We start from the raw sequence: 25,578 nt of genomic DNA on the forward strand, positions 1-25,578 counted from the left end.
ACACACGCCATTATGGATGAACCCGTCCCTGCCAGAGTTCCTAACGGTACCAGACCCTAAAGTATGGGCAAATCTAGGTATATATAAACTCAAAGATGTAGTAGAAAACAATACACTGAAATCATTCGCCTCTTTAAGAAAAGATAGCAACATGCCTAGTAAGATGTATTTTAGGTACATGCAGCTGCAACATGCCTTTAAGGCACAATTCATGCTAGGAGAGAGGCCGCTGATGGTGCAGTCCCACAGCACTGAGGGGGAAATAATCAAAAAAGACCTCGAACACGCTGTATCGGTTCTATATAAAACGCTTCCGTCTAAGGGTCAACCAAAAATTGATAAACTATACTTAACATGGCGAATAGATATACCTGAATTGACTCTAGATACTTGGAAGAGTATCTTAGGATACTTTATAACAGCTAATGTAGCAGCACGCGATCGACTGATAGCCCTGAAATTCCTACATAGAAGCTACCTCTCACCTGATAGATTACGCAAAATCGATCCGGCAGCAACAGGTAGATGTGACAGATGTCAACAACCAGGGGTTGGTTTTTTCCATACAGTATGGCTCTGCCCACATATTTTACTATATTGGTCCCAGGTACGCCTGGAGTTACAAAAAGTGTTTGGGATAGCATTAGAGTTAAAGCCAGAGCAATTGCTGTTGGGACTCCTAACAGATGACACCCTTTCTATTCACAAAATGCAGGCATATAGATCACTCACAGCATATGCTCGGAAAATTAAATTTTTGCAGTGGAAGCAGGCTCTAAGTCCAACAAAAAAAGATTGGACCTCATATGTACATAAAGAACTGGTTTATATCAGACAAGTCTACCTGAAGAGGAAATGTCCCAAAAAATTCAGAAAAACATGGTCAAAGTGGATTGCTTATTATAAGCTAGAGTTTGAAGATTAACAGCTACACCTATGCTCACCTCCTTGGGATCTTGCGAGGAGCCACACCCATTCCAGGACTAATATAAGTACTTTAGCTTGAATTTTACCTTTGGAAATAACCCTGACTGTCATTTTAGATATCTGGATGGAAGTGATGCATTCAATGATGAAAAATTGTGAGCCATGTTGATGTAACGAAATGTTTGTTTTGTTCTGTTACAGTGCCAATGAGGTTTTCATTTGGCACTGCTGTTGTTTTCTATGATTAAAAACTAATAAAAATTATACTTTAAAAAAAAAAATATTTTACAACACTGACTAAATCATTTATACATGAGAAAGAGGGACACTTTAAAACACGCCCCTGCCATACCCAAGCCATACCCAAGCAAAAGATGTAATTTTAGAATTCAAACTACTCTGATCCATTCTATTATCACTAGTTTTTATTCATGATAACATTTGAAATTAAGAAATACATCCTTTTAAAGGATGGGATTTAAGTTTGGAGTCAATTAAACACATTTTTCAGTATAAAAGTATACATATCAACACAGATCTGTACATGAGTCCTAAAAGAGGGACAAATGATGAGGAAGAAAGTGGGACAGGGTTCCCAAAAGATGGACTGTCCCTCCAAAAGAGGCACAGGTAGAATTTCCATTGTTCCACGCAGCAGAGGGGCTCCAGAGGTGTAAAATGGACTCCCGGGAACCAGAACCTTGCCGAACGGAATGGGATAGACACAGCGGATTGTACATCAGATCTGTTGTAACCTCCACTACGTTGTGTCTGCAGTTTAGTGTGAACCCAGCCTAACCGTAACCCATCAAATTCACATTAAGGATCAAATTAGTAATGTATGTATCACAGCTTAAGATAAACCTATCATTTAAAAAAAAAAACGAAAACGTTATATAGAAGGATCCTGCTGAGGCTTCCCACGTTCTCCTCCCAACCACCGATCCAGCGCTGTACTCTCTGGAAGTTTCCGGGCGCGGTCCCGTCAGTGAACGAGCCTAGCCACAATGTGAAGGACTCAAGCCTATACAGCTGCACGAAGCTTGCTTGGGCTCGGCAGGAAGAGCCCCGGCCAATCAGTTCTGCGCAGTGCGGCTGCGCTCGTTCACAGACTGGGGCAAGCCCTTGTTGAAGAGATGGGGGGGGGGGGGGGGGGTAGCTAGCACTGGTGGGGGTGAAGGGGGACAGTGGAAGCCTCTGAATTATCCGGAAACTTCCCTCTACTGTGGTAAGTATCCATTTGGGTCACACTTTTCCCCTTCAGGTTCACTTTAAAGGGATACTGTAGGAGGGTCGGGGGAAAATGAGTTGAAGTTACCCGGGGCTTCTAATGGTCCCCCGCAGACATCCTGCGCCCGCGTAGCCACTCACTGATGCTCCGCCCCCCGCAGACATCCTGTGTTGGCGCAGCCACTCACCAATGCTCCGGCCCCGCCTCCGGTTCACTTCTGGAATTTCAGACTTTAAAGTCTGAAAACCACTGTGCCTGCGTTGCCTTGTCCTCGATCCCGCTGATGTCACCAGGAGTGTACTGCGCAGACACAGACCATACTGGGCCTACGCAATACACTCCTGGTGACATGAGTGGGAGAGCGAGGTGGTGGCTGCGTAACAAAAATATCTTGTTATTTTCCGCCACCAATTAGGCTTTTTTTGGGTGGCACATCGTGCTAAGAAATATTTTATTATAAATGCATTTTAATGGGAATAATAAGTAAAAAAATGAAAAAATTCATTATTTCTTAGTTTTCTGTCATTTTAGTTTTAAAATAAAATGTTCTACTGTGGATTAAACCCACACATTTTATTTGCCTATTTGTTCCGGTTATTGCAACGTTTAAATTATATCCCTAGTACAATGTATGGTGGCGACAATATTTTATTTGGAAATAAAGGTTCAGTTCTATATCCATCACTAATCACAAGCCCAAAATGTAATAATAATATACCCTCTTGATATCCATTCATATTAAAAAAAAAAAAAAACTTTTTCCTAAAGTTTGGGCAACCTTGTTAATAGTCATAATTTTCCTGTGTAAATCGTTGGTTGTTACGATAAAAAATGTCACTTAAATATATCATATAGGAGACACACACAGTGATATTTGAGAAGTGAAATTAAGTTTATTGGATTTACAGAAAGTGTGCAATAATTGTTTAAATTAAATTAGGCAGGTGCACAAATTTGGACACTGTTGTAATTTTATTCATTCCAAAACCTTTAGAACTAATTATTTGAACTCAAATTGGCTTGGTAAGCTCAGTGACCCCTGACCTACATACACAGGTGAATCCAATTATGAGAAAGATTATTTAAGGGGGTCAATTGTAAGTTTCCCTCCTCTTTTAATTTTCTCTGAACAGAACTGAATATAATTGAAAATCTGTGGTGTGAGTTAAAGAGAGCTGTCCATGCTCGGAAGCCATCAAACCTGAATGAACTAGAGATGTTTTGCAAAGAGGAATGGTCCAAAATACCTTCAACCAGAATCCAGACTCTCGTTGGAACCTACAGGAAGCGTTTAGAGGCTGCAATCTCTGCAAAAGGAGGATCTACTAAATATTGATTTAATTTCTTTTTTGTGGTACCCAAATTTATGGACCTGCCTAACAGTGCTGCTCGGATACCCCTTTTCAAAATCCAGATTGGATTCGGATACCCAGATATCGGATCGGGGTCGGATATCTGAGTTCAAAATTTTCTGATCCGAATCGGATATCCGACCTCAGTATCCGGGGTAACCGGGCGGATTCGGATATCTGGATAGAAAAAACGGAAGTGGCCTTTGAATTGCTTTAAAAAACATTTTTTTTTAGGGTAAATGAGGCATGTAGCATCATTATTTTTTAAAGGGAAACACTAATTGATGATGTGGGGACTTAAAATCCCCCCCCCCCCCCAAAAAAAAATGGCTGTCAATTAATATCAGGACTAGGTTCCAGACAGCGGTCGTGCGGCCGAAGTCCAACCGCACAACTGGGACATGACAGTTTTCAGCCCAGACACCTCCAAAAAATTATGCAGCAATTGTGTTTTGGGTTAAATATAGGTGGTATCAGCACAGCAGCAGTGGCCTGTGGCACCCTGGCGGTGGGAGCAGCAAAGGCAGCAGGAGCAGGGCAATGCAGCAGCAGCAGGTGTAACGTCTGCCAGGAGCATGCTGGACGTGGCACATGGCATGTGGCACGTGGAACGTGTCACTTTGCACGTGGCACGTCGCACTTTGCACGTGGCACTTTGCACGTGGCACTTTGCATTTGGCACGTGGCACTTTGAAAGTGGCACTTTGCACGTGGCACTTGGCACTTTGCACGTTGCACTTGGCACGTGCCACTTTGCACGTAGCACTTTGCACATAGCACTTTGCACGTGGCACTTGCCAAGTGCCACCTGCCACGTGCAAAGTGCAAAGGGCCACGTGCAAAGTGCCATGTGCCACATGCCAAGTGCCAGTCAGACAGCAGAGGAGAAGACACTTACTGTCACACTGGCACTGCTCAGCAGCACAACAGTTCTGTAGTAAGCTAACACAGTAGTACTACTACTCTAACAACTACTAGCACTGACTGCAGTACTACAGTACTAACTACACAATAACACAGTAATCCTATTCCCTAACCTAACCTATACTGTAGCTAGCTAAGGCTAATAACTGGCCAGCAGGCAGCAGCTGGCCTGGTCTGTGCACAGCACACACACATACACATAGCAGCTGCAGCAGCCCTGCAGCACACACTGACTGTCTGTCACACAATGGAAATCAAGCTAATTAACAATACAACAATAGGGTAGTGATAGTGAAAGGGTTAATCACTGAACAGCTTTAGCTTTATCACTGTGTACAGCACTTGCTAGGCCAGCAGCACTGGAGCATGTCTCTCAGTGAGCATTCACAAGCAAGGACAATATTTTTCATCATGGCAGCCCTCCTTATTATACAGGGGGGGGGGGGCTGGCCAGGGTTCCTTTCTGTGATTGGGTGCCAGGGCTTAGGCTGGGAACCCTCTGATTGGCTCAATGAGGTCAGGTGGGGCTGGCCAGGGTTCCCTTCTGTGATTGGTTGCTAGGGCTTCTGCTGGGAGCCCTCTGATTGGCTCAATGACGTCCTGGACGTCATCTACTTAGTTACAGTATCTCAATAGTCGGATTTCTGCAGATATCCGCGGATATCCGCATTGCCAGCCAACTATTCGCAGATAGCTGAATCCGAATCGGATAGCTGAAAAATGGTCGGATATCCGGGTTACTCAGATATCCAGAATCTGGATAAGCAGCACTGCTGCCTAATTTTGTTTAAACAATTATTGCCCACTTTCTGTAAATCCAATAAACTTCATTTCACTTCTCAAATATCAGTGTGTGTGTCTCCTATATGATATATTTAACTGACATTTTTTATCATAACAACCAACGATTTACACAGGAAAATCATGACAATTAAAGGTTGCCCCTTTGGGGTTCCGCGGCGTTTTGCTCCTTCCGTGGGACAAATTAGTCCAACTGATGCGACCGGCAGATTGATTCAATCCGCGGCACATCACGCTGCTCTCTTATAGGGCAGTTCTTGCGCCCTTTAGTGAGGCAGCAGAGAGCAGTGTAGTGGACGCATATGAGAAGAAGGAGATGGCGAGCAGACAGGAGACGGGTCGAGGCAGTCACCAGGTGAGTATGTTTGGACTTTGTGGTGTCACTCAGCATACACTGTAGCACTGCACAGAACTCCAGGGCCTGTTTTTACTTTCCCCACAGCCCACAAGCTGACACTGTCTTGGAGACTGGAAGCCCCTATTCTGCCAACATACTGGGAACACCTATGCCTGGTTACCTATATTAGGGGTCCCTATTTCTGCCTACATATACTGGGAACATCTATGCCTGGTTACCTATATTAGGGGTCCCTATTTCTGCCTACATATACTGGGAACATCTATGCCTGGTTACCTATATTGGGGGTCCCTATTTCTGCCTACATATACTGGGAACACATATGCCTGGTTACCTATATTGGGGGTCCCTATCCCTGCCTACATATACTGGGAACACCTATGCCTGGTTACCTATATTGGGGGTCCCTATTTCTGCCTACATATACTGGGAACACCTATGCCTGGTTACCTATATTGGGGTCCCTATTTCTGCCTACATATACTGGGAACACCTATGCCTGGTTACCTATATTGGGGGTCCCTATTTCTGCCTACATATACTGGGAACACCTATGCCTGGTTACCTATATTGGGGTCGCTATCCCTGCCTACATATACTGGGAACACCTATGCCTGGTTACCTATATTGGGGGTCCCTATTTCTGCCTACATATACTGTGAACACCTATGCCTGGTTACCTATATTGGGGGTCCCTATCCCTGCCTACATATACTGGGAACACCTATGCCTGGTTACCTATATTGGCGGTCCCTATTTCTGCCTACATATACTGGGAACACCTATGCCTGGTTACCTATATTGGGGGTCCCTATTTCTGCCTACATATACTGGGAACATCTATGCCTGGTTACCTATATTGGGGGTCCCTATTTCTGCCTACATATACTGGGAACACCTATGCCTGGTTACCTATATTGGGGGTCCCTATTTCTGCCTACATATACTGGGAACACCTATGCCTGGTTACCTATATTGGGGGTCCCTATTTCTGCCTACATATACTGGGAACATCTATGCCTGGTTACCTATATTGGGGGTCCCTATTTCTGCCTACATATACTGGGAACATCTATGCCTGGTTACCTATACTGGGGATAATTGCCACGTTGTATATGGGGGGTGATAAATGCATTTATTATGTGAGATGATTACTGCATTTGCTATGATAGTCGATTGGTGCATTTTCTATATGGGGGGATTGGCGCTGGCGATGTTTCTTGGCATACTTTTCATGCAGGGGTTCCCTGAGATGTGAAAAAATGTTAAGGGTTCCTCGGCCCAAAAAAGGTTGAGAAAGGCTGTGTTACAATTATATGCTTATGACCCTATCAGCGCAGTCTGCCGCAGGGTCATATGAGTCTCTTTTTTGGCAGTGCAACGCAAGGGGGTGGAGAATTGCACCGCAACGCTCCACTCAGATGTAAAACTGGCCTCCAGATACCAAACTACATGCAATTGCCACTGTACTAACCAGGGCCGGATTTAGGCCAAGGCCGCCAAGGCCATGGCCTAGGGCACCACAGGAGCAAGGGCACCAAAGCAGCAGGATAATGCATGGAGCTCAGACGAGCGCCTGACCGCAGTACTCTGCTGCTACCCGCCTGTGCAGCAGCCACCTTGCTCTCTGTGTACATTTGCTTTGTGGCTGGCGGCTATGGACTTGGGCAGCATTGGAGACGGAAAGGAAGAGGGAGCTTCTGCACTGGAGACGAGCGGAGAAATGAGTGACACAGATGGCTGCTGCGGTGTGAAGGCGAGCTGCCTGCCTATACTGAAAGCGGGGGAGGGAAAAGGAGGGATTAAGGGAGTCATCTGACTACCTATACAAAAGGGAAAGGGGGAGGGGTCATCAGCCTACCTATACTAGAGGGAGGGGTCATTTGGTTACCTATATCGGGGGGTCATCAGGCTACCTATACTGGAGGGAAGGGGAGGGGTCATCAGGCTACCTATACTGGAGAGAAGGGGGAGGGGTCATCAGGCTACCTATACTGAAGGGGGATGGCTGGTGACAGACAGTGGCCTTGGGCAGTAAAGAGTACAAATCCGGCCCTGGTAATAACAATATTCTTCCGTCTTCCTCTCTGGTCACGTCTTCTAAAGCTACGTACACTCATGCGAGAATTGTTGCCCATCGGGAAACGATCCCTTGGTGATAATTCAGGTAAAGATGCTGTACAGCACATGTGTCAAACTCTGGCCCGCGGGCCAAATTTGGCCCGCAGCGCCATAAAACTTGGCCCTCCAGTGCTTTTCTGGTTCACATTGATTTTGGCCCGCGGCCACGCTCCCGGCTCCGCCCCCTCCCACCCGTCATCTTTTCTTGCCGCCCCTTGATGATGCTTGCGCTGCCCTCCCTCCTGTACTAGTGATAGAGCGTGGCTATGCTCTATCACTCCCTTGCTCCGCCCCTGCATGCGTCTGGAGGATGGGCTCTCTTCCTCCATTACCTCCTGGAGTCGGCGGTCTGTCCTGCACTGAAGTCCGCTCCCTTGACCCTCTTCGCCGCCGTGCATGCAGCACAAGAATCGGCTGTGACGGGATGACAGCAGAGCCGCTCTGTTATAATATAATCACTTCCTGTATACGCAACGTTATCTGGGGAGCCGCTCTTCTGTCTTAGCGCCACTGCTGCATGCCACGCCCCCAGGCATGCAGCGAGGAGGATCCGGGGAGCGGACTTCAATGCAGGATAGGCTGCCGACTCCAGGAGGTAAACGAGCGGCGGCTGGAGAAGGAGGGGGAGGCTAAGACTGGCTACCTACTGGGGGCATTTACCTAGCTAACCTATACTGGGCAGCTACCTACAGGGCTGCTCATCCAGATTACGGATATCCGACCTTTTATCAACTATCCGATTCGGATTCAGGGTAGCTATCTGCGCATAGTTGGCTGGCAATGCCGATATCCGCAGAAATCCGACTATTGAGATACTGTAAGTAAGTAGATGACGTCCAGGACGTCATTGAGCCAATCAGAGGGCTCCCAGCAGAAGCCCTAGCAACCAATCACAGAGGGGAACCCTGGCCAGCCCCACCTGACCTCATTGAGCCAATCAGATATTGGCTCAATATCGGACCCGGATCGGATATCTGGGTATCCGGATCTGGATCCAATCCGGATTTTGAAAAGGGGTATCCGAGCAGCACTGCCTACCTAGCTAACCTATACTGGGGGCATTTACCTAGCTAACCTATACTGGGGGCATTTACCTAGCTAACCTACACTGGGGGCATTTACCTAGCTAACCTATACTGGGCACCTACCTAGCTAACCTACACTGGGGGCATTTACCTAGCTAAATTATACTGGGCACCTACCTAGCCAACCTGTACTGGGGGCATTTACCTAGCTAACCTATACTGGGCACCTACCTAGCTAATCTACACTGGGAGCATTTACCTAGCTAACCTATACTGGGCACCTACCTAGCCAACCTATACTGAGGGCATTTACCTAGCTAACCTATACTGGGTCCACCTATGCCTGACTAACCTACTGGGGGGACCTACCTAGCTAACTTATAATGGATGCACCTATGCCTGACTATCTTATACTGGGGGCACCTATGCCTGGCTACCTACCTACCTATACTAAGGGGTGGGTTTTTTTCCACCGTAGCTATAGCATGCAGGGGCAAATTGTCAGGTGATGTGCGATCATTGTAAATGAGGGAGGGGGGTTGGGCTTAAATATGACTGTTGGCCCTCGACCTGGTCTAAGTTTTTCATTTCGGCCCTCTTTCTATTTGAGTTTGACACCCCTGCTGTACGGGCACATCCTGAGCCTTGAGGCTAGCAATGTTTTTAGTTGCTATGGGGGGGGGGGGGGGGGGGGATGATCAGTAGACGACGGAGTAGCTTCAATCAGTCAGGTGGGTGAAAATAGCATTGTGATCGGTAATGCTCTGGGGGTTGTTAAACATCCAACAAGACGGATCCTTAACGGCCTCCAATGCCTGAGTAATATCGATCATCTGCCGCTGTACACAAGTAACGATTATCACCTGAAACAGTCGTAATCATTTGTTTCAGCTGGCAGTTATGTAGCTTAACTCCTGCTTACAAGACTTTTCTTGATCCTCTTCCCTTCTCTGGAACTCCCTCTCTCAACACATCCGCCACTCACCCACACTTACTCTTTTTATGCACAATCTGAAAACTCACCTCTTCAGGCAAGCATACTCTCAGCCACTGACCACCATTTCTACCACCTCATACACAGCTTCCCTTTACCTAATGACCTATCCCTTAAAGAGACTCTGTAACAAAAAAAAAATGTCCCCTGGGGGGTACTCACCTCAGGAGGGGGAAGTCTCGGGGTCCTAATGAGGCTTCCCCCCCTCCCCTGTAGCTGCAAGCAGTCCGGCGCTGGCTCCCCCGAAGCATCCCGCAATCCGTGCTCGACAAGCCAAACAAGACTTGCTATATTTACCTTCCCTGGCTCCAGTGGGAGCGCTTTTGCGGCTTTCAACGCGGAGATAGGTGGAAATAGCCGATCTCTGTCGGGTCCGCTCTACTACGCAGGTGCGGGAGACTTGCGCCTGTGCAGTAGAGCGGCCTGACAGCGATCGGCTATTTCCACCTATCTCCGAGCGGAGTGCCGATACTGCGCCTGCGCTGGAACAGGGAAAGGTATATATTTACATCCCTGCTCTTCGGAGGGGCACAGCGCCGTGGGACACAGGAGGATGAGGGAAGCCGCGATCGGATCCGGAGGCTTCCCCTAAGGGTAGCTTTTCTTTGTTACAGGTTTTCTTTAAACCTTTAGAGCAGGGGTCTCAAACTCGCGGCCCGCGGGCCATTTGCGGCCCTCGATACAATATTTTGTGGCCCTCGCCGGCAAAAGCTTCCTTATAGTTCGCTTCAGTGCCCCCAAGTAATCCGCCGCATCCCCGCCGCTAAACGAGGGCTGCAGAGCCCCCAAATCGCCCGAGGGCAATCCGCCGGCATTTCCTGAAAGGGGCAGTGCTTTCAGCTTCAGCTCTGTCCCTCCTGATGTCAATCGCCGCACGGATCGCTGCCTCTCCCCGCCCCTCTCTGTGAAGGAAGAGTGAGGGGCGGGCAGAGGCAGCGATGCGTCGCGATTGTGAAATTCCTTATGCGGCCCGGCCTCATCCTGACTTTGCCTCCTGCGGCCCCCAGGTAAATTGAGTTTGAGACCCCTGCTTCAGACTGTAAGGCCGATTGGCCGAGGCTCTCTTCCTCTTCTGTCTCACAATGCTGTGTAATGGGTGTACATACCTCCCACCCGTGTAAAAATCTGCAGTTGGTTTGTTCACTGTAGCAGCTGAAATCCACCCTTGTCTTGTATTGTTTGTTTTGCATTGTCATTAGGGATGGTCGGAAATGCCAATTTACGATTCCTCGGAAAATCCACATTCCGCCATCGCCAATTACCGCTACTGCTACCGATTCCGCTTTCCGATACCAATTTCTGCATTCCGATGCGGATTTCCACCGGAAATTTTCGGCGAATTTAACATCGATTTTCTCAAAAACTATAAGGTCTTTTTGAAAACTTTTTTTTGCATTTTGTTCACAAGATTCTGTTTAATAAACCCTGAAAATTTGGTGTTTCTAGGACTTACGGGGGCTTTGCTATTAACCGCTAAAGTCGGCAGATTTTTACTGTAATGTAAAATGCAGAAAATCTGCATTATCCGATACGCGGTAATTTTCAGCTAATCAGAAGACGCAGAATGAATAAGCCAATCAGAGAATGCCGACATTTCTGACTAAATCCCCATTCTCTAATTGGTTTATTCATTCGGAGTTTTCTGATTGGCTTAAAATTACCGCATATCGGATAATGCAGATTTTCTGCATTTTACATTACAGTAAAAATCCGCCGACTTTAGCGATTAACCATTTTAGCCGCCCAGACGTGAAGCTCACGTCCGGGCGGCTGCTCTCCTGCGCACCCGCGCTTCGGCGCACTCCCACGCGCGATCGCGGGCACGCCCCCGCCTCCCCATGGTGTCCCCCGGTAGCCCTGGGATCAGTGAACGGGAACATGGTTCCCGATCACCGATCCCTTTCCCCCGCAGAAAAACTGAAGCGCTCACCCGTGAGGCTTCAGTTCTTCTGCCCAGAACAATTTCCGCACCCCCCTTGTACTTCCACTTAGCGAGAAGTACAAGGAGGGAAAACAAAAATGAAGGTGGCCATCTTGTGGCCAAATAGTAAAACTACATCTACACATTTTTTACATTACACTCTACACATTTTACAACATTAAAAATGCCCTGTTTATGTCCCACACCAAAGTATTACCTAAATAAATTTTTTAATGAAAAAAAAAGAAAAAAATACAATAAAAAAAACAAAACATAAATAGTTACCTAAGGGTCTGAACTTTTTAAATATGCATTTGAAGGCGGTATACTACAAACATTTTTAAATTATAAGCTTGTAAATAGTGATGGACGCAACAAGGAAACAATGTACCTTTATTTCCAAATAAAATATTGGCGCCATACATTGTGATAGGGACAAAATTTAAATGGTATAATAACCGAGACATACGGGCAAATAAAATACATAGGTTTTAATTATGGAAGCATGGATTATTTTAAAGCTATAATGGCCAAAAACTGAGAAATAACACATTTTTTCCATTTTTTTCTTATTAATCCTGTTAAAATGCATTTATAAATAAATAATTCTTAGCAAAATGTACCACCCAAAGAAAGCCTAATTAGTGGCGGAAAAAACAAGATGTAGATCAATAAATTGTGATAAGTAGTAATAAAGTTATTAGCGAATGAATGGGAGGTTAAAATTGCTCTGATGCATAAGGTGAAAAATCCCCACTGGCTGAAATGGTTAATAGCAAAGCCCCCGTAAGTCCTAGAAACACCAAATTTTCAGGGTTGATTGAACTGAATCTTGTGAACAAGATGGAAAAAAGTTTTCAAAAAGACCTTATAGTTTTAAAAAAAAATCGATGTTAAATTCGGTGGAAATTTCTGCGATTTCCAGCGGAAATCTGCGAAAATCTACCTACCGCACTTGTATTACCAATTTCCGCATTCCGATGCGGAAATGCAATTTCCGATTGGAATTTCGGAAATTGCATTTCTGCAGAATCCGAATGAGCATCCCTAATTGTCATACCTTGTATTATCTTGCACAGTTCACGTCACCGCTTGTTAGTACACAGACTGTGATCAATAACCATCGACATCAATGAGATGTCGTCATCATTGATAAAACGAAAGAAAAACCCACACACACTATTTCCTTTATATTGTTCACACAATACACAGGATTAAACTGAGGGGGGACATCTAGTGGCCAAATAGTAAAATTATGCCCTACATACCTTAACCACTTTAGGATCCTTGGTACGCATATCTACGCCCCTTTAAACTTCACGTGCGGATCAGGGGCGTAGATATACGTACTGCTGCCTTACCGTCGCGTTCACGATCCCTGCGCTGTTTTCCGCCGATCCACCGTCGCAGCTCCCTCCATCTGTGATCAGGATGTGAGAATCTTTTGATTCTCAATCCCGATCACCGGTTCTGTGTCTTCGGAGAGACTCCGTAACAAAAATTGCATCTTGTTTTTTATCATCCTACAAGTTCCAAAAGCTATTCTAATGTGTTCTGGCTTACTGCAGCACGTTCTACTATCACCATCTCTGTAATAAATCAACTTATCTCTCTCTTGTCAGACTTGTCAGCCTGTGTCTGGAAGGCTGCCAAGTTCTTCAGTGTTGTGGTTCTGTGATGCATCTCCCCCCTCCAGGCCTCTCTCTGCACACTGCCTGTGTATTATTTAGATTAGGACAGCTTCTCTCTTCTCTCTTATCTTTTACAAGCTGGATAAATCCTCCTCTGAGCTGGCTGGGCTTTCACATACTGAGGAATTACACACAGGCAGAGCTGTCTGCACTCTGCAGGAAGAAACAGCCTGACACTTCAGTGGAAGATAGCTGCAGGGGGAAAGAAACACACAAATGATCTCTTGGGATTCAAAAGGAAGGGTGTATACAGCCTGCTTGTGTATGGATGTATTTTCTATGTGTGGACATACTGTACATCAACCTACTTCCTGTTTTGGTGGCCATTTTGTTTGTTTATAAACAAACTTTTTAAAACTGTTTTTAACCACTTTTAATGCGGCGAGGAGCGGCGAAATTGTGACAGAGGGTAATAGGAGATGTCCCCTAACGCACTGGTATGTTTACTTTTGTGCGATTTTAACAATACAGATTCTCTTTAATAAAGTCCCATAAGCTCTCAGACCCTACACTTCCGTTTTCGGCTGTGTTCTATTAATAGAAACACGGTCTCAATAGCACCATCTTGTGGCCAAAAAGTAAAATACACCAATTTATACCACTATACTATTTTTCATAGAAAGTTTATTATTATTTTTTTTATTATTACTTTTAACCCCTTCCTTCCCTGCCCCACAGTTACAGAAATAAAACACTTGTTAAAAAAAAAATTTAAAAAATTACAGTTAATTTTTTTTACATAAATAGTTACCTTAGGGACTTTTGTAATACGGATGTCATGAGAGTATATTTTTTCAAAAAAAGTTCTTGTAATAAGTGAAAAAGTATTAAAAATCCCTAAGGCTGGTTTCACAGTGGGACGTTACAGGCGCACGTTAGAGCAGCCTGTAACGCAGCCCACCGCACAGTACTGAAAAATCAATGGGGCTGTTCACAGTGCGGACGTTGCGTTACATTGTAACGCTGCGTCACAAGACAACGTCCTGCATGCAGTACTTTAGACGCGGCTGAGCCGCGTTAGACTGCTTGCACATGCTCAGTAATGTTGGGGAGGAGCGGAGAGCGGCCAGGTACATGGCTAATTAATATGCACTGCACGTTATGACGTGCAGTGTTTACTTCCTGGAGCAGCCGCTCTGTGCGGCGATTGGCCGGCGGGACCACGTGATGCCGCATGCGCACAAGAGTGCGCATCACGGCATCACTGACGCCAGAGTGAGCTGCACAACGCGGCTCACTCTGACGTCCAGATCCAGCACCACCAGGCGTTGAGTTAGGGGGACGTTATGCGACCTTAACGCCCCCTCTAACGCAACGTCCTGGTGTGAAATTAGCCTAAATGGAAAAATGCTCCTTCATTTCCAGTTAAAATATTATCACCATACATTGTACTAGGGACACAATTTAAACGTTGTAATAAACCGGACAAATGGGCAAATAAGATGTGTGGGTTTTATGTACCAAAGCACATTTTATTTTAAAACTATAATGGCTGAAAACTGAGAAATCATTTTTTTTCTTTATTTCCTTATTATTCCCTTTACAATGCATATAAAATAAAATAATTCAGAGCAAAAACTACCACCCAAAGAAAGCATAATTTGTGGCGAAAAAAAACAATATATAGATCATTTCAGTGTGATAAGTAACAATAAAGTTATCGCTGAATGAATGGGAGGAGTGCTGAAATGTGAAAGTTGTTTTGGTTTTTAAGGGGAAAAACCTGTGATCCTGAAGTGGTTAAAGAGAATCTGTATTGTTAAAATCGCACAAAAGTAAACATACCAGTGCGTTAGGGGACATCTCCTATTACCCTCTGTCACAATTTCGCCGCTCCTTGCCGCATTAAAAGTGGTTAAAAACAGTTTTAAAAAGTTTGTTTATAAACAAACAAAATGGCCACCAAAACAGGAAGTAGATTGATGTACAGTATGTCCACACATAGAACATACATCCATACACAAGCAGGCTGTATACACCCTTCCTTTTGAATCTCAAGAGATCATTTGTGTGTTTCTTTCCCCCTGCAGCTATCTTCCACTAAAGTGTCAGGCTGTTTCTTCCTGCAGAGTGCAGACAGCTCTGCCTGTATGTAATTCCTCAGTATTCCTCCTCTGAGCCCAGCCAGCTCAGAGGAGGATTTATCCAGCTTGTAAAAGATAATCTAAATAATACACAGGCAGTTTGCAGAGAGGGGCCTGGAGGGGGGAGATGCATCACAGAACCACAACACTGAAGAACTTGGCAGCCTTCCAGACACAGGCTGACAAGTCTGACAAGAGAGAGATAAGTTGATTTATTACAGAGATGGTGATAGTAGAACGTGCTGCAGTAAGCCAGAACACATTAGAATAGCTTTTGGAACTTGTAGGATGATAAAAAAACAGGATGCAATTTTTGTTACGGAGTCTCTTTAAAATACATGAATTCCCTGTTAAACCTAACCCCTTTCCTCCCCCATTCTCTCAAAGTTACCCTCCAAAAAATGGTATATTTAAAAAGAAAAAAAAATGGCATTTAGAAAAAATGTGCGCGTGAAATGTCGCATAGCGGTGAATGGGCACTTCGCGCACACCAAGTAGCGCATCGCTTTTTGCCCGCGTAAAACTTTACGCGCAGGACATTGTCCCGAGCGATCAGAATTTATCACGCCTAAACTAAGTTTAGGCGTGATAAGGGGCTTTTCACAAGCGTGCTAACAGTCAGCACGCTTTTGTGAATCAAGCCCTAATTGATTAAATAAAATTAGGCAGGTGCATAAATATGGGCACTGTTGTTGTTTTATTGATTCTCAAACCTTTACAACTAATTATTGGAACTCAAATTGGTTTGGTAACCTCAGTGACCCCTGACCTACATACACAGGTGAATCCAATTATGAGAAAGAGTATTTAAGGGGTGTCAATTGTAAGTGTCCCTGCTCTTCATTTTCTCAGAAGAGTAGCAGCATGGTGGTCTCAAAACAACTCTCAAATGACCTGAAGACAGATTGTTAACCATCATGGTTTAGGGGAAGGATACAGAAAGCTGTCTCAGAGATTTCAGCTGTTTGTTTCCACAGTTAGGAACATATTGAGGAAATGGAAGACCACAGGTTCAGTTCAAGTTAAGACTCGAAGTGCCAGACCAAGAAAAATCTCAGATAAACAGAAGCAACGAATGGTAAAAACAGTCAAAGTCAACCCACAGACCAGCACCAAAGACCTACAACATCATCTTGCTGCAGATGGAGTCACTGTGCATCGTTCAATCATTCAGTGCACTTTACACAAGGAGATGCTGTATGCAAGAGTGATGCAGAGGAAGCCTTTTCTCTGCCCACAATGCAAACAGAGCCGCTTGAAGTATGCTAAAGCACATTTGGACAAGCCAGCTTGATTTTGGAACAAGGTGCTGTGGACTGATGAGTTATTTGAGCATAACAAGGGGCATTATGCACAGAGGAAAAAGAACACAGCATTCCAAGATTCAAGAAAAACACCTGCTACCCACAGTAAAATATGGTGGTGGTGGTTCCATCATGCTGTAAGGCTGTGTGGCCAGTGCAGGGACTGGGAATCTTGTCAAAGTTGAGGGACGCATGGATTCCACTTAGTGGGCTCGATTCACAAAGCGGTGATAACCCAGTTATCACGCCTAAAAGACTTTAGGCGTGATAACCTTTGCACTAGCAAAGTTATCACTGCTGTGTGCTCTAACTCGCGCGAAGCTACCGCGCGTACGCGCGCGCGCAAAGTCCCATAGGTCTTAATGGGAGCTTCGCGCGAAGCGCCGGGTGCTGCGCGCGCAAAATTTTGCGCGCGCAAAATTCGCGCGAGTTTCTTCTTATCATGCCTAAACTGAGTTTAGGCGTGATAAAGGGGTTTTCACTCGCGTGCAAACACTTTGCACCGCTTTGTGAATCAGGCCCAGTATCAGCAGATTCTGGAGACAAATGTCCAGGAATCAGTGACAAAGCTGAAGCTGCGCCAGGGCTGGATCTTTCAACAAGACAACGACCCTAAACACTGCTCAAAATCCACTAAAGCATTCATGCAGAGGAACAAGTACAACGTTCTGGAATGGCCATCTCAGTCTCCAGACCTGAATATAACTGAAAATCTGTGGTGTGAGTTAAAGAGAGCTGTCCATGCTCGGAAGCTATCAAACCTGAATGAACTAGAGATGTTTTGTAAAGAGGAATGGTCCAAAATCCCTTCAACCAGAATCCAGACTCTCATTGGAACCTACAGGAAGCGTTTAGAGGCTGTAATTTCTGCAAAAGGAGGATCTACTAAATATGGATTTAATTTCTTTTTCGGGGTGCCCAAATGTATGCACCTGCCTAATTTTGTTTAAACTATTATTGCACACTTTCTGTAACTCCAATAAACTTCCTTTCACTTCTCAAATATCACTGTGTGTGTCTCATATATGATATATTTAACTGACATTTTTTATCGTAACAACCAACGATTTATACAGGAAAATCATGACGATTAACAAGGTTGCCCAAACTTTCGCATCCCACTGTACATCAGATTTTATATATATCGAAAAAGATCTCCCAGCATGCAACTGTTTGGCAATGGCTATTAAAGGGCCAGTGCTCCTAAGGTATGTGATAACTGTAAATCATAACAGCAGAAAACGTTTTGAAAGTTTTAAATACAGGATTAGCATCTTTATCACTTAATACACTCAGACCAGTTGCTGTTGAAATGTGATTTTTATGGTGACAATCCCGCTTTCACAACAGATCTTACTCATCCACAGATCTTATCTCTGAAAAGAGCAATATGAATACTCACAGGATCCCGTGTTGCTGTTGCAGAGTTTGGTGTTGCAGCAGGAGGTTAAGGTGTTGCGCTGGAGGGAGCCCGTATTGAAGGCATACGTGTTTTTGCATTGGTCTCCTGTGTTTGGAGCGCCGCAGCCTTTAATATAGGATGATGATTTTTTAACTCCTGTAATAGAAACAGATAAGATTTCCAGCTTACACCATATGTTATACAGTATACAGTAGATGGTGGTATGATGAAGGCAGTCTGCAGATAGGAAGATATAGATACATTGGCCTCAATTCTGGGAGGGTTATCAAACAAATTACCTCATGTGAGGTAATTTACCTCATGAGGTAATGACATTTAGCAATTCTGGTAGGTTTAATCATGTTTTACCTCATGAGATAAATTATGAGGTGAGGTAATTTACGGAAAATCGCTATTCTCATGGAAATTAGGGGGCATGTTAGCACATCATTTACCAATCAGCTTAAGACCTGCCTGTACCTGGAGGTAAAGTCAATTTGTATGCATTTTGCAGTTTTTAGTGGAGTTCCTATTGCTGTTTTAGTGGAGTTCCTATTGCTGTTTTAGTGGAGTTCCTATTGCTGTTTTAGTGGAGTTCCTATTCAATAAAAAAAAAAAAATAATAATAAACATCTTCCAAAGACTATCATAACTTATGGTAGACAATTAAAAACTACTATTATTTATTTACTGCAGGCTAACTGCTGAAATACCTCATGTTTTACCTCACTTTATGCATTTACCTCATGTTTTACCTCATGTTCGGAAATGGACAAAAATCTTTCATAATTGCTAAAAAAAAGAGGAAAATACCTCATGAGGTATTTTACCTACAAAAAAATATTTACCTCGCATAGCTACCAGAATTAAAGTGGTCTGAAAGCCAGCATTTCTACTTTGCTCTAAAAGACTCCTCACAGCTTGAAAGCTACTATCCCAGAATTTTTTTTTAGCAGAACATCACTGAAATGGTTAAATAAAGCACTTTGCCCTGCTATTCAGCTTCAAATCCGCATCCAAACTGGAGATAACAATATATTTGTTTACATTCCAATGTTGTTACAATCTGTGTAAACACAGTGTAACAAGTTAAAAGGAACTCTCTGTGCTTCAGACACACACAGAGTTCAGAATAGCTCATTAAAAGATGTTAATATATGATAAAAAGCAGTTTGAATAAAATGCAATGACCGCTATTAGGGCACGATAAACTAGACTTTGGAAACTTGTAATTTGTAAACAGACAATATTACATATGCACATTGCACAAAAGCAAATATGATAACTATGAGTAATAAGAACAAGGAAAATACATTTTTATTGAATGTTATGTCAGAGTTTCAGACCACTTTAAAGTGAACCTTAAGTCAACGGGAAAAAATGAGTTTAGCTCACTTGGGGCTTCCCTCAGCCCCCTGCAGCCGATCGGTGCCCTCGCAGCCCTGCTGCTGGACCCGCCGGCGACGACTTCTGGTTTCGCAGTCACCGGCCGACAGGCATGGGAACGCGAGTGATTCTTCGCGTTCCCAGCCACATTAGCACCCCCTATGCTGCTATTGCGGCAAGAAGGCCACAATATAAGAGAGGAAGTTGGCCAGTAGACATTGAGGTTGGCCCGCGACTAGGTCCCAGTGTACAATTTCAGCCCATTTTGTATTTTAGTTTGACACCACTGCGATAGTTAGATAGAGAGATAGATAGATAGATAGACAAATAGATAGATAGATAGATAGATACGATGGATGGATAGATATTATAGATAGATATGAGAGAAAGACAGACAGACAGAAATACAACTAGATAGATAGACTGATAGATAGACAGATAGATACACGGGTCGAGTGGGGCGTGGACGACGTCCACCTGCTTTTTTCAGAGGGTAGACGATGTCCACCCTAGTATAAGTGGAGGGAGAGAGCGCAGAGTAGAGGGATCGGTGGGCACAGCAGGGAAGGGGGGGAAGTCCCCCCCCTCACCTTGGGGATCCCTCTTCCTCACTCTCTCCCCCCCAGAACTAAAATTTGCGGGCAGCGGGCGGGAGTCGGGATTTACCTCCATCTCGTTCCAAGCGCTGAGTATGTAGCGTTGTCCGGTTCATTTGAGCCGGTTCTTTCCTGTGAGTTGAGTGATCCGACTCATCACACTGAACTGAATCAGTTCATTGGATGAGACAGGAACTGCAGCTGAACACAGTGTGCAGCTGCAGTTCCTGTCTCATATCCACTGAACTGATTCGGTTCAGTGTGATGAGCCGGATCACTCAACTCACAGGAAAGAACCGGCTCAAATGAACCGGACATCGCTACATACTCAGCGCTTGGAACAAGGAAGGAGGTAAGTCCGGCCGCTGCCAGCCACCTGCAAACTTTTAGTTCTAGAGTTATAAAAGAGACAAACCGAGAGCCCAATATGGTGTAGTAGGTATTAACCCAGGAGGAATATAAATGAAGGTAAGTATTATACTTACAAACACGGGTTACCGCAAAGGCAACCACTGTATAGGCAGGTGGGGAGTACAAGCCTGTCCCCACTCAGGATTAAGATGTCGCTCTCTGTGATAGAAGAAAGGAGGGTATGACACCCTTCCACCAAGGGTGGTTCGCTGGATAAACCGGTGTACAGAGGCGCCAGTAGAATAAAAGATGATAAAAGGTTTAAAACATCTAGGTGGTGGTGGTGGACCAACCAACCCAAAACAGACACGATGCTGTCAGTTCAAATTAACGGAAATTTATTCACATACTCCAAAATACTGCGACGCGTTTCTCGGGTCAAAAGCCCGCTTCCTCAGGCATTAAAAAACAGGAGTATCTCACAGCTATCTGTCCTGATCAGGCTCAGCACCTCTGGGCCAGGTAAAACATTTACCTCATGTTTTCCTCTGGGTGCTGAGCCTGATCAGGACAGATAGCTGTGAGATACTCCTGTTTTTTAATGCCTGAGGAAGCGGGCTTTTGACCCGAGAAACGCGTCGCAGTATTTTGGAGTATGTGAATAAATTTCCGTTAATTTGAACTGACAGCATCGTGTCTGTTTTGGGTTGGTTGGTCCACCACCACCACCTAGATGTTTTAAACCTTTTATCATCTTTTATTCTACTGGCGCCTCTGTACACCGGTTTATTTAGTTCTAGAGGGGGAGAGGGAGGAAGGGGGAGCCCTGAGGGGGGGGGGGGGGGAGACGTTCCCCGCCGTGCCCACCAATCCCTCTTCTCTGCGCTGCCTCCCTTCCTTGTGGGGACATCTGGCTACCTATTCTGGGGGCACCTACAGACCTGGCGATACTGGGGGCACCTATAGACCTGGCTACATATACTGAGGACACCAATACGCCTAGCTACATATACTGAGCACATTTATACACCTGGCTACCTATTCTGGGGACAACTATACTCATAGCTACTTATACTGGGGACACCTATAGACCTGGCTACCTATGCTGGGGGTACTTATTTTGGGGGAACTGCTGTCAGATTATCTGTATTTTTGAGGAACCGCTGTTAACAAATTAAGTGTATTTTGGGGAACAGCTGCCAGATTATGTGTATGTTTAAGGGAGCGGCTGCTGCCAGATTACGTGTAGTTTGGGGAACAGCTGCCAGATTACGTGTAGTTTGGGGAAGAGCTGCTAGAATATGTGTATGTTAGGGGAACGGCTGCTGCCAGATTATGCGTATTTTGGGGAACTGCTGCCAGATTGTGTATGTTGGGGGACCACTGCTGCCAGATTATATGTATTTTAGGTGTTACGTGTATTTTGGGTGTTCCGCTGCCAGGTTTCGTGTATTTTGGGGAACTGCTTCCAAATTATGTGTATGTTGGGGGAACTGCTGCTGCCACATTATCTATTTTGGGGGAACCACTGCCATATTAACTGTATTTTGGAGGAACTTCTACCAGATTATGTGTCTTTTTGGTGAAATGCTGTCAGATTACATCTAATTTTGGGGGATACACTACGGCAGAGCTCAAACTTCCCCGGCAGACCTTTTACATCACTGCTAAGGTCATGTATATTTGGCCCCATCCATGTCCGTGCCCACATTATGCTTGACCACACCCATTTTTGGTGCGCCGCGGCCTGTTTGGATGTCCTGCTCCCATGCGGCTCTTCGTTTGAATCCACTTGTGGTGATCTATCCTGGCTTTGTACTTGTCCAGATGAGATTCTACTGTGTAATTCAGTTGTGCAGCTGCTCATTGTAGATATAAAGGCCTGAAGAAGGGGCATCAACCCGAAACAAATCGATGTTGTCAACCAGTTATATGCACTTTTTTACGTGATTAAAGTTTTGTATACAAAATTCTGCACTTTTTTGAAAATTAAAAAGAAAAAGTATTTTTGCAAATTTTTGGTTTCCTGTGTCTTGAGTATATCCCTGATTGTTATCTAAATATATCATATTGGACACACACACAGTGATATTTGAGAAGTGAAATGAGGTTTATTGGATTTACAGAAAGTGTGCAACAATTGTTTAAACAAAATTAGGCAGGTGCATAAATTTGGGCACCACAAAAAAGAAATGAAATCCATATTTAGTAGATCCTCCTTTTGCAGAAATTACAGCCTCTAGACACTTCCTGTAGGTTCCAATGAGAGTCTGGATTTTGGTTGAAGGTATTTTGGACCATTCCTCTTTACATAACATCTCTAGTTCATTCAGGTTTGATGGCTTCCGAGCATGGACAGTTCTCTTTAACTCACACCACAGATTCTCAATTATATTCAGGTCTGGGGACTGAGATGGCCATTCCAGAACGTTGTATTTGTTCCTCTGCATGAATGCCTTAGTGGATTTTGAGCAGCGTTTAGGGTCGTTCTCTTGCTGAAAGATCCAGCCCCGGCGCAGCTTCAGCTTTGTCACTGATTCCTGGACATTGGTCTCCAGAATCTGCTGATACTGAGTGGAATCCATGCGTCCCTCAACTTTGACAAGATTCCCAGTCCCTGCACTGGCCACACAGCCCCACAGCATGATGGAACCACCACCATATCTTACTGTAGAAAGCAGGTGTTTTTTTGGAATGCTGTGTTGTTTTTCCTCCATGCATAACACCCCTTGTTATGCCCAAATAACGTAATTTTAGTTTCATTAGTCCACAGCACCTTATTCCAAAATGAAGCTGGCTTGTCCAAATGTGCTTTAGCATACCACAAGCGGCTCTGTTTGTGATGTGGGCGGAGAAAAGGCTTCCTCTGCATCACTCTCGCATACAGCATCTCCTTGTGTAAAGTGCGCTGAATGGTTGAACGATGCACAGTTACTCCATCTGCAGGAAGATGATGTAGGTCTTTGGTGCTGGTCTGTGGGTTGCCTCTGACTGTTCTCACCATTCGTCGCTTCTGTCTGTTTGAGATTTTTCTTGGTCTGCCACTTCGAGCCTTAAAGGATACCACAGCCGATAGGCTGTGGTATAATAGAAGCTGCAATGTGTAGGGAAAGAAATATACATACTTACCGCTTCCCTCATTCCCTGCCGTCGGATCCCGCTCGTCTCCTACAGCTGCCGGTACCGGCCCGACTCTCCTGACCTTTCACCCGGACATACTGTGCTGCGCATGCGCAGTATGTCCTATTACCTCCCCTTCTGCCGTCGCACCATGACGGCACTTATTATTATTATTGAAAGTGCCCACTTCCCCCGTCCATCCCAACTCATTCCCCCTCCGCTCTGTCACCAAATCGCCGCTCCCAGCACTACTCCAGCTAGCATGTCACGCTAGCTTTATACTGGAGCGCACACGCTGGGAAGGGAGGAGCCGGGGGAGTGTCCGTACTTCTGCCGTCATGATGCGACGGCAGAAGCGAAGAGTATAGGACATACTGCGCATGCGCAGCACAGTATGTCCGGGTGAAAGGTCAGGAGAGTCGGGCCGGTACCGGCAGCTGTAGGAGACGAGCGGGTTTCGACGGCCGGGAACGAGGGAAGCGGTAAGTATGTATATTTCTTTCCCTACACATTGCAGCTTCTATTATACCACAGCCTATCGGCTGTGGTATCCTTTAACTTGAACCAATTGAGCCTGTGGTCTTCCATTTCCTCAATATGTTCCTAACTGTGGAAACAGACAGCTGAAATATCTAAGACAGCTTTCTGTATCCTTCCCCTAAACCATGATGGTGAACAGTCTTTGTCTTCAGGTCATTTGAGAGTTGTTTTGAGACCCCCCATATTGGTACTCTTCAGAGAAAATTAGAAGAAGAGGGAAACTTACAATTGACCCCCTTAATTACGCTTTCTCATAATTGAATTCACCTGTGTATGGAGGTCAGGGGTCACTGAGCTTACCAAGCCAATTTGAGCTCCAATAATTAGTTCTAAAGGTTTTGGAATCAATAAAATGACAACAGTGCCCAAATTTATGCACCTGCCTAATTTTATTTAAACAACTAGCTGATTGCCCGGCGTTGCCCAGGTATGTATTTTGCTTGTGTTGGCTCCACCCACTTTTTTAACCCTAACACACAATTACTCAATGACCAAGTTTGTGAGTGTAACGATCCGCTCAGCTGCCTGTGCAGGCAGGCAGCCTTTTGATCATTATTCAGGTCCGCATGCTGCAGGACTCTGGAAAGAAGAGCTTCTGTCAGTTTTGCAGCTTGTGCTTGCTGAGGAATTTGCATACGTTGTCATGCAAATTGCCTGGCCACATTCATTGGAGGCGTGTACTATAAGTACTATGTGTGTCCCACAATGCTTCGCTGCTCATAGAGGTTTGTTCCTGCTGGACTCACCTGGAGTGTCAGCCACTGCTATCTTAGTATAGTTAATTCTTGGGGAGTGCTCCTTGCATTCCTAGTTAGTGCAGTCAGTTTGTGTATAATTTGTACTGCCTATTCTGTCCTGTCTTGTCTGTCGCGATTGCGCTGTCACCAGCGGCGGTTGATAGCGAATCGCTCTGTCTCGTTTGGATCGCACTAGCCTCTAGCGGTAGCGGCTGTGGATCCTTCTAATCTAGTTCCTGGAGTGTAAGCTGGAGCAGCGGTTGCTACCAGCTACCTCATCTGATCTGTCTTGTTTAGATTGCACTAGCCTCTAGCGGTAGCGGCTGTGGATCCTTCTGATCTAGTTCCTGGAGTGTAAGCTGGAGCAGCGGTTGCTACCAGCTACCTCATCTGATCTGTCTTGTTTAGATCGCACTAGCCGCTAGCGTTAGCGGCTGTGGATCTTTCTGATCTGTGTTCCTGCTTGGATCACACTTGCTCTGGCGGAAGAGCGGTGGATCCTTTCTGCCTAGTTCCTGTTTCTCGTTTGTCTGTCTTGTCTGATATGGGCGCTTGCTGTAGGCTCGATGAGGTAACCGTTAAGCAAGCGTTCACGTTCTTTGTTTCGTGTTTGTCTGTTGATGGTTAGTTAGGCGTGCTTGTCTCTAATGTGCTTATCACGTGGAGACCGCGCATAACCGCGTGCACTGTTGCGAATGAGTGCGGTGTTCGCG

The 25,578-nt window shown here is 45.1% G+C and overlaps 1 protein-coding gene across 1 annotated transcript in view; it reads right to left on the bottom strand.

The window, feature by feature from the left end:
- Positions 1 to 25,578, bottom strand: part of LOC137522309 (uncharacterized) — a 76,840-nt gene that overhangs the window by 13,150 nt on the left and 38,112 nt on the right. The window contains exon 6 of the mRNA XM_068242340.1: positions 18,136 to 18,291. Within this exon, the coding sequence (XP_068098441.1) occupies positions 18,136 to 18,291 (156 nt within the window). The remainder of the gene's footprint in view (positions 1 to 18,135; positions 18,292 to 25,578) is intronic.

Source organism: Hyperolius riggenbachi, chromosome 6, assembly GCF_040937935.1.
Source record: "Hyperolius riggenbachi isolate aHypRig1 chromosome 6, aHypRig1.pri, whole genome shotgun sequence".
Lineage (NCBI taxonomy): Eukaryota > Metazoa > Chordata > Amphibia > Anura > Hyperoliidae > Hyperolius > Hyperolius riggenbachi.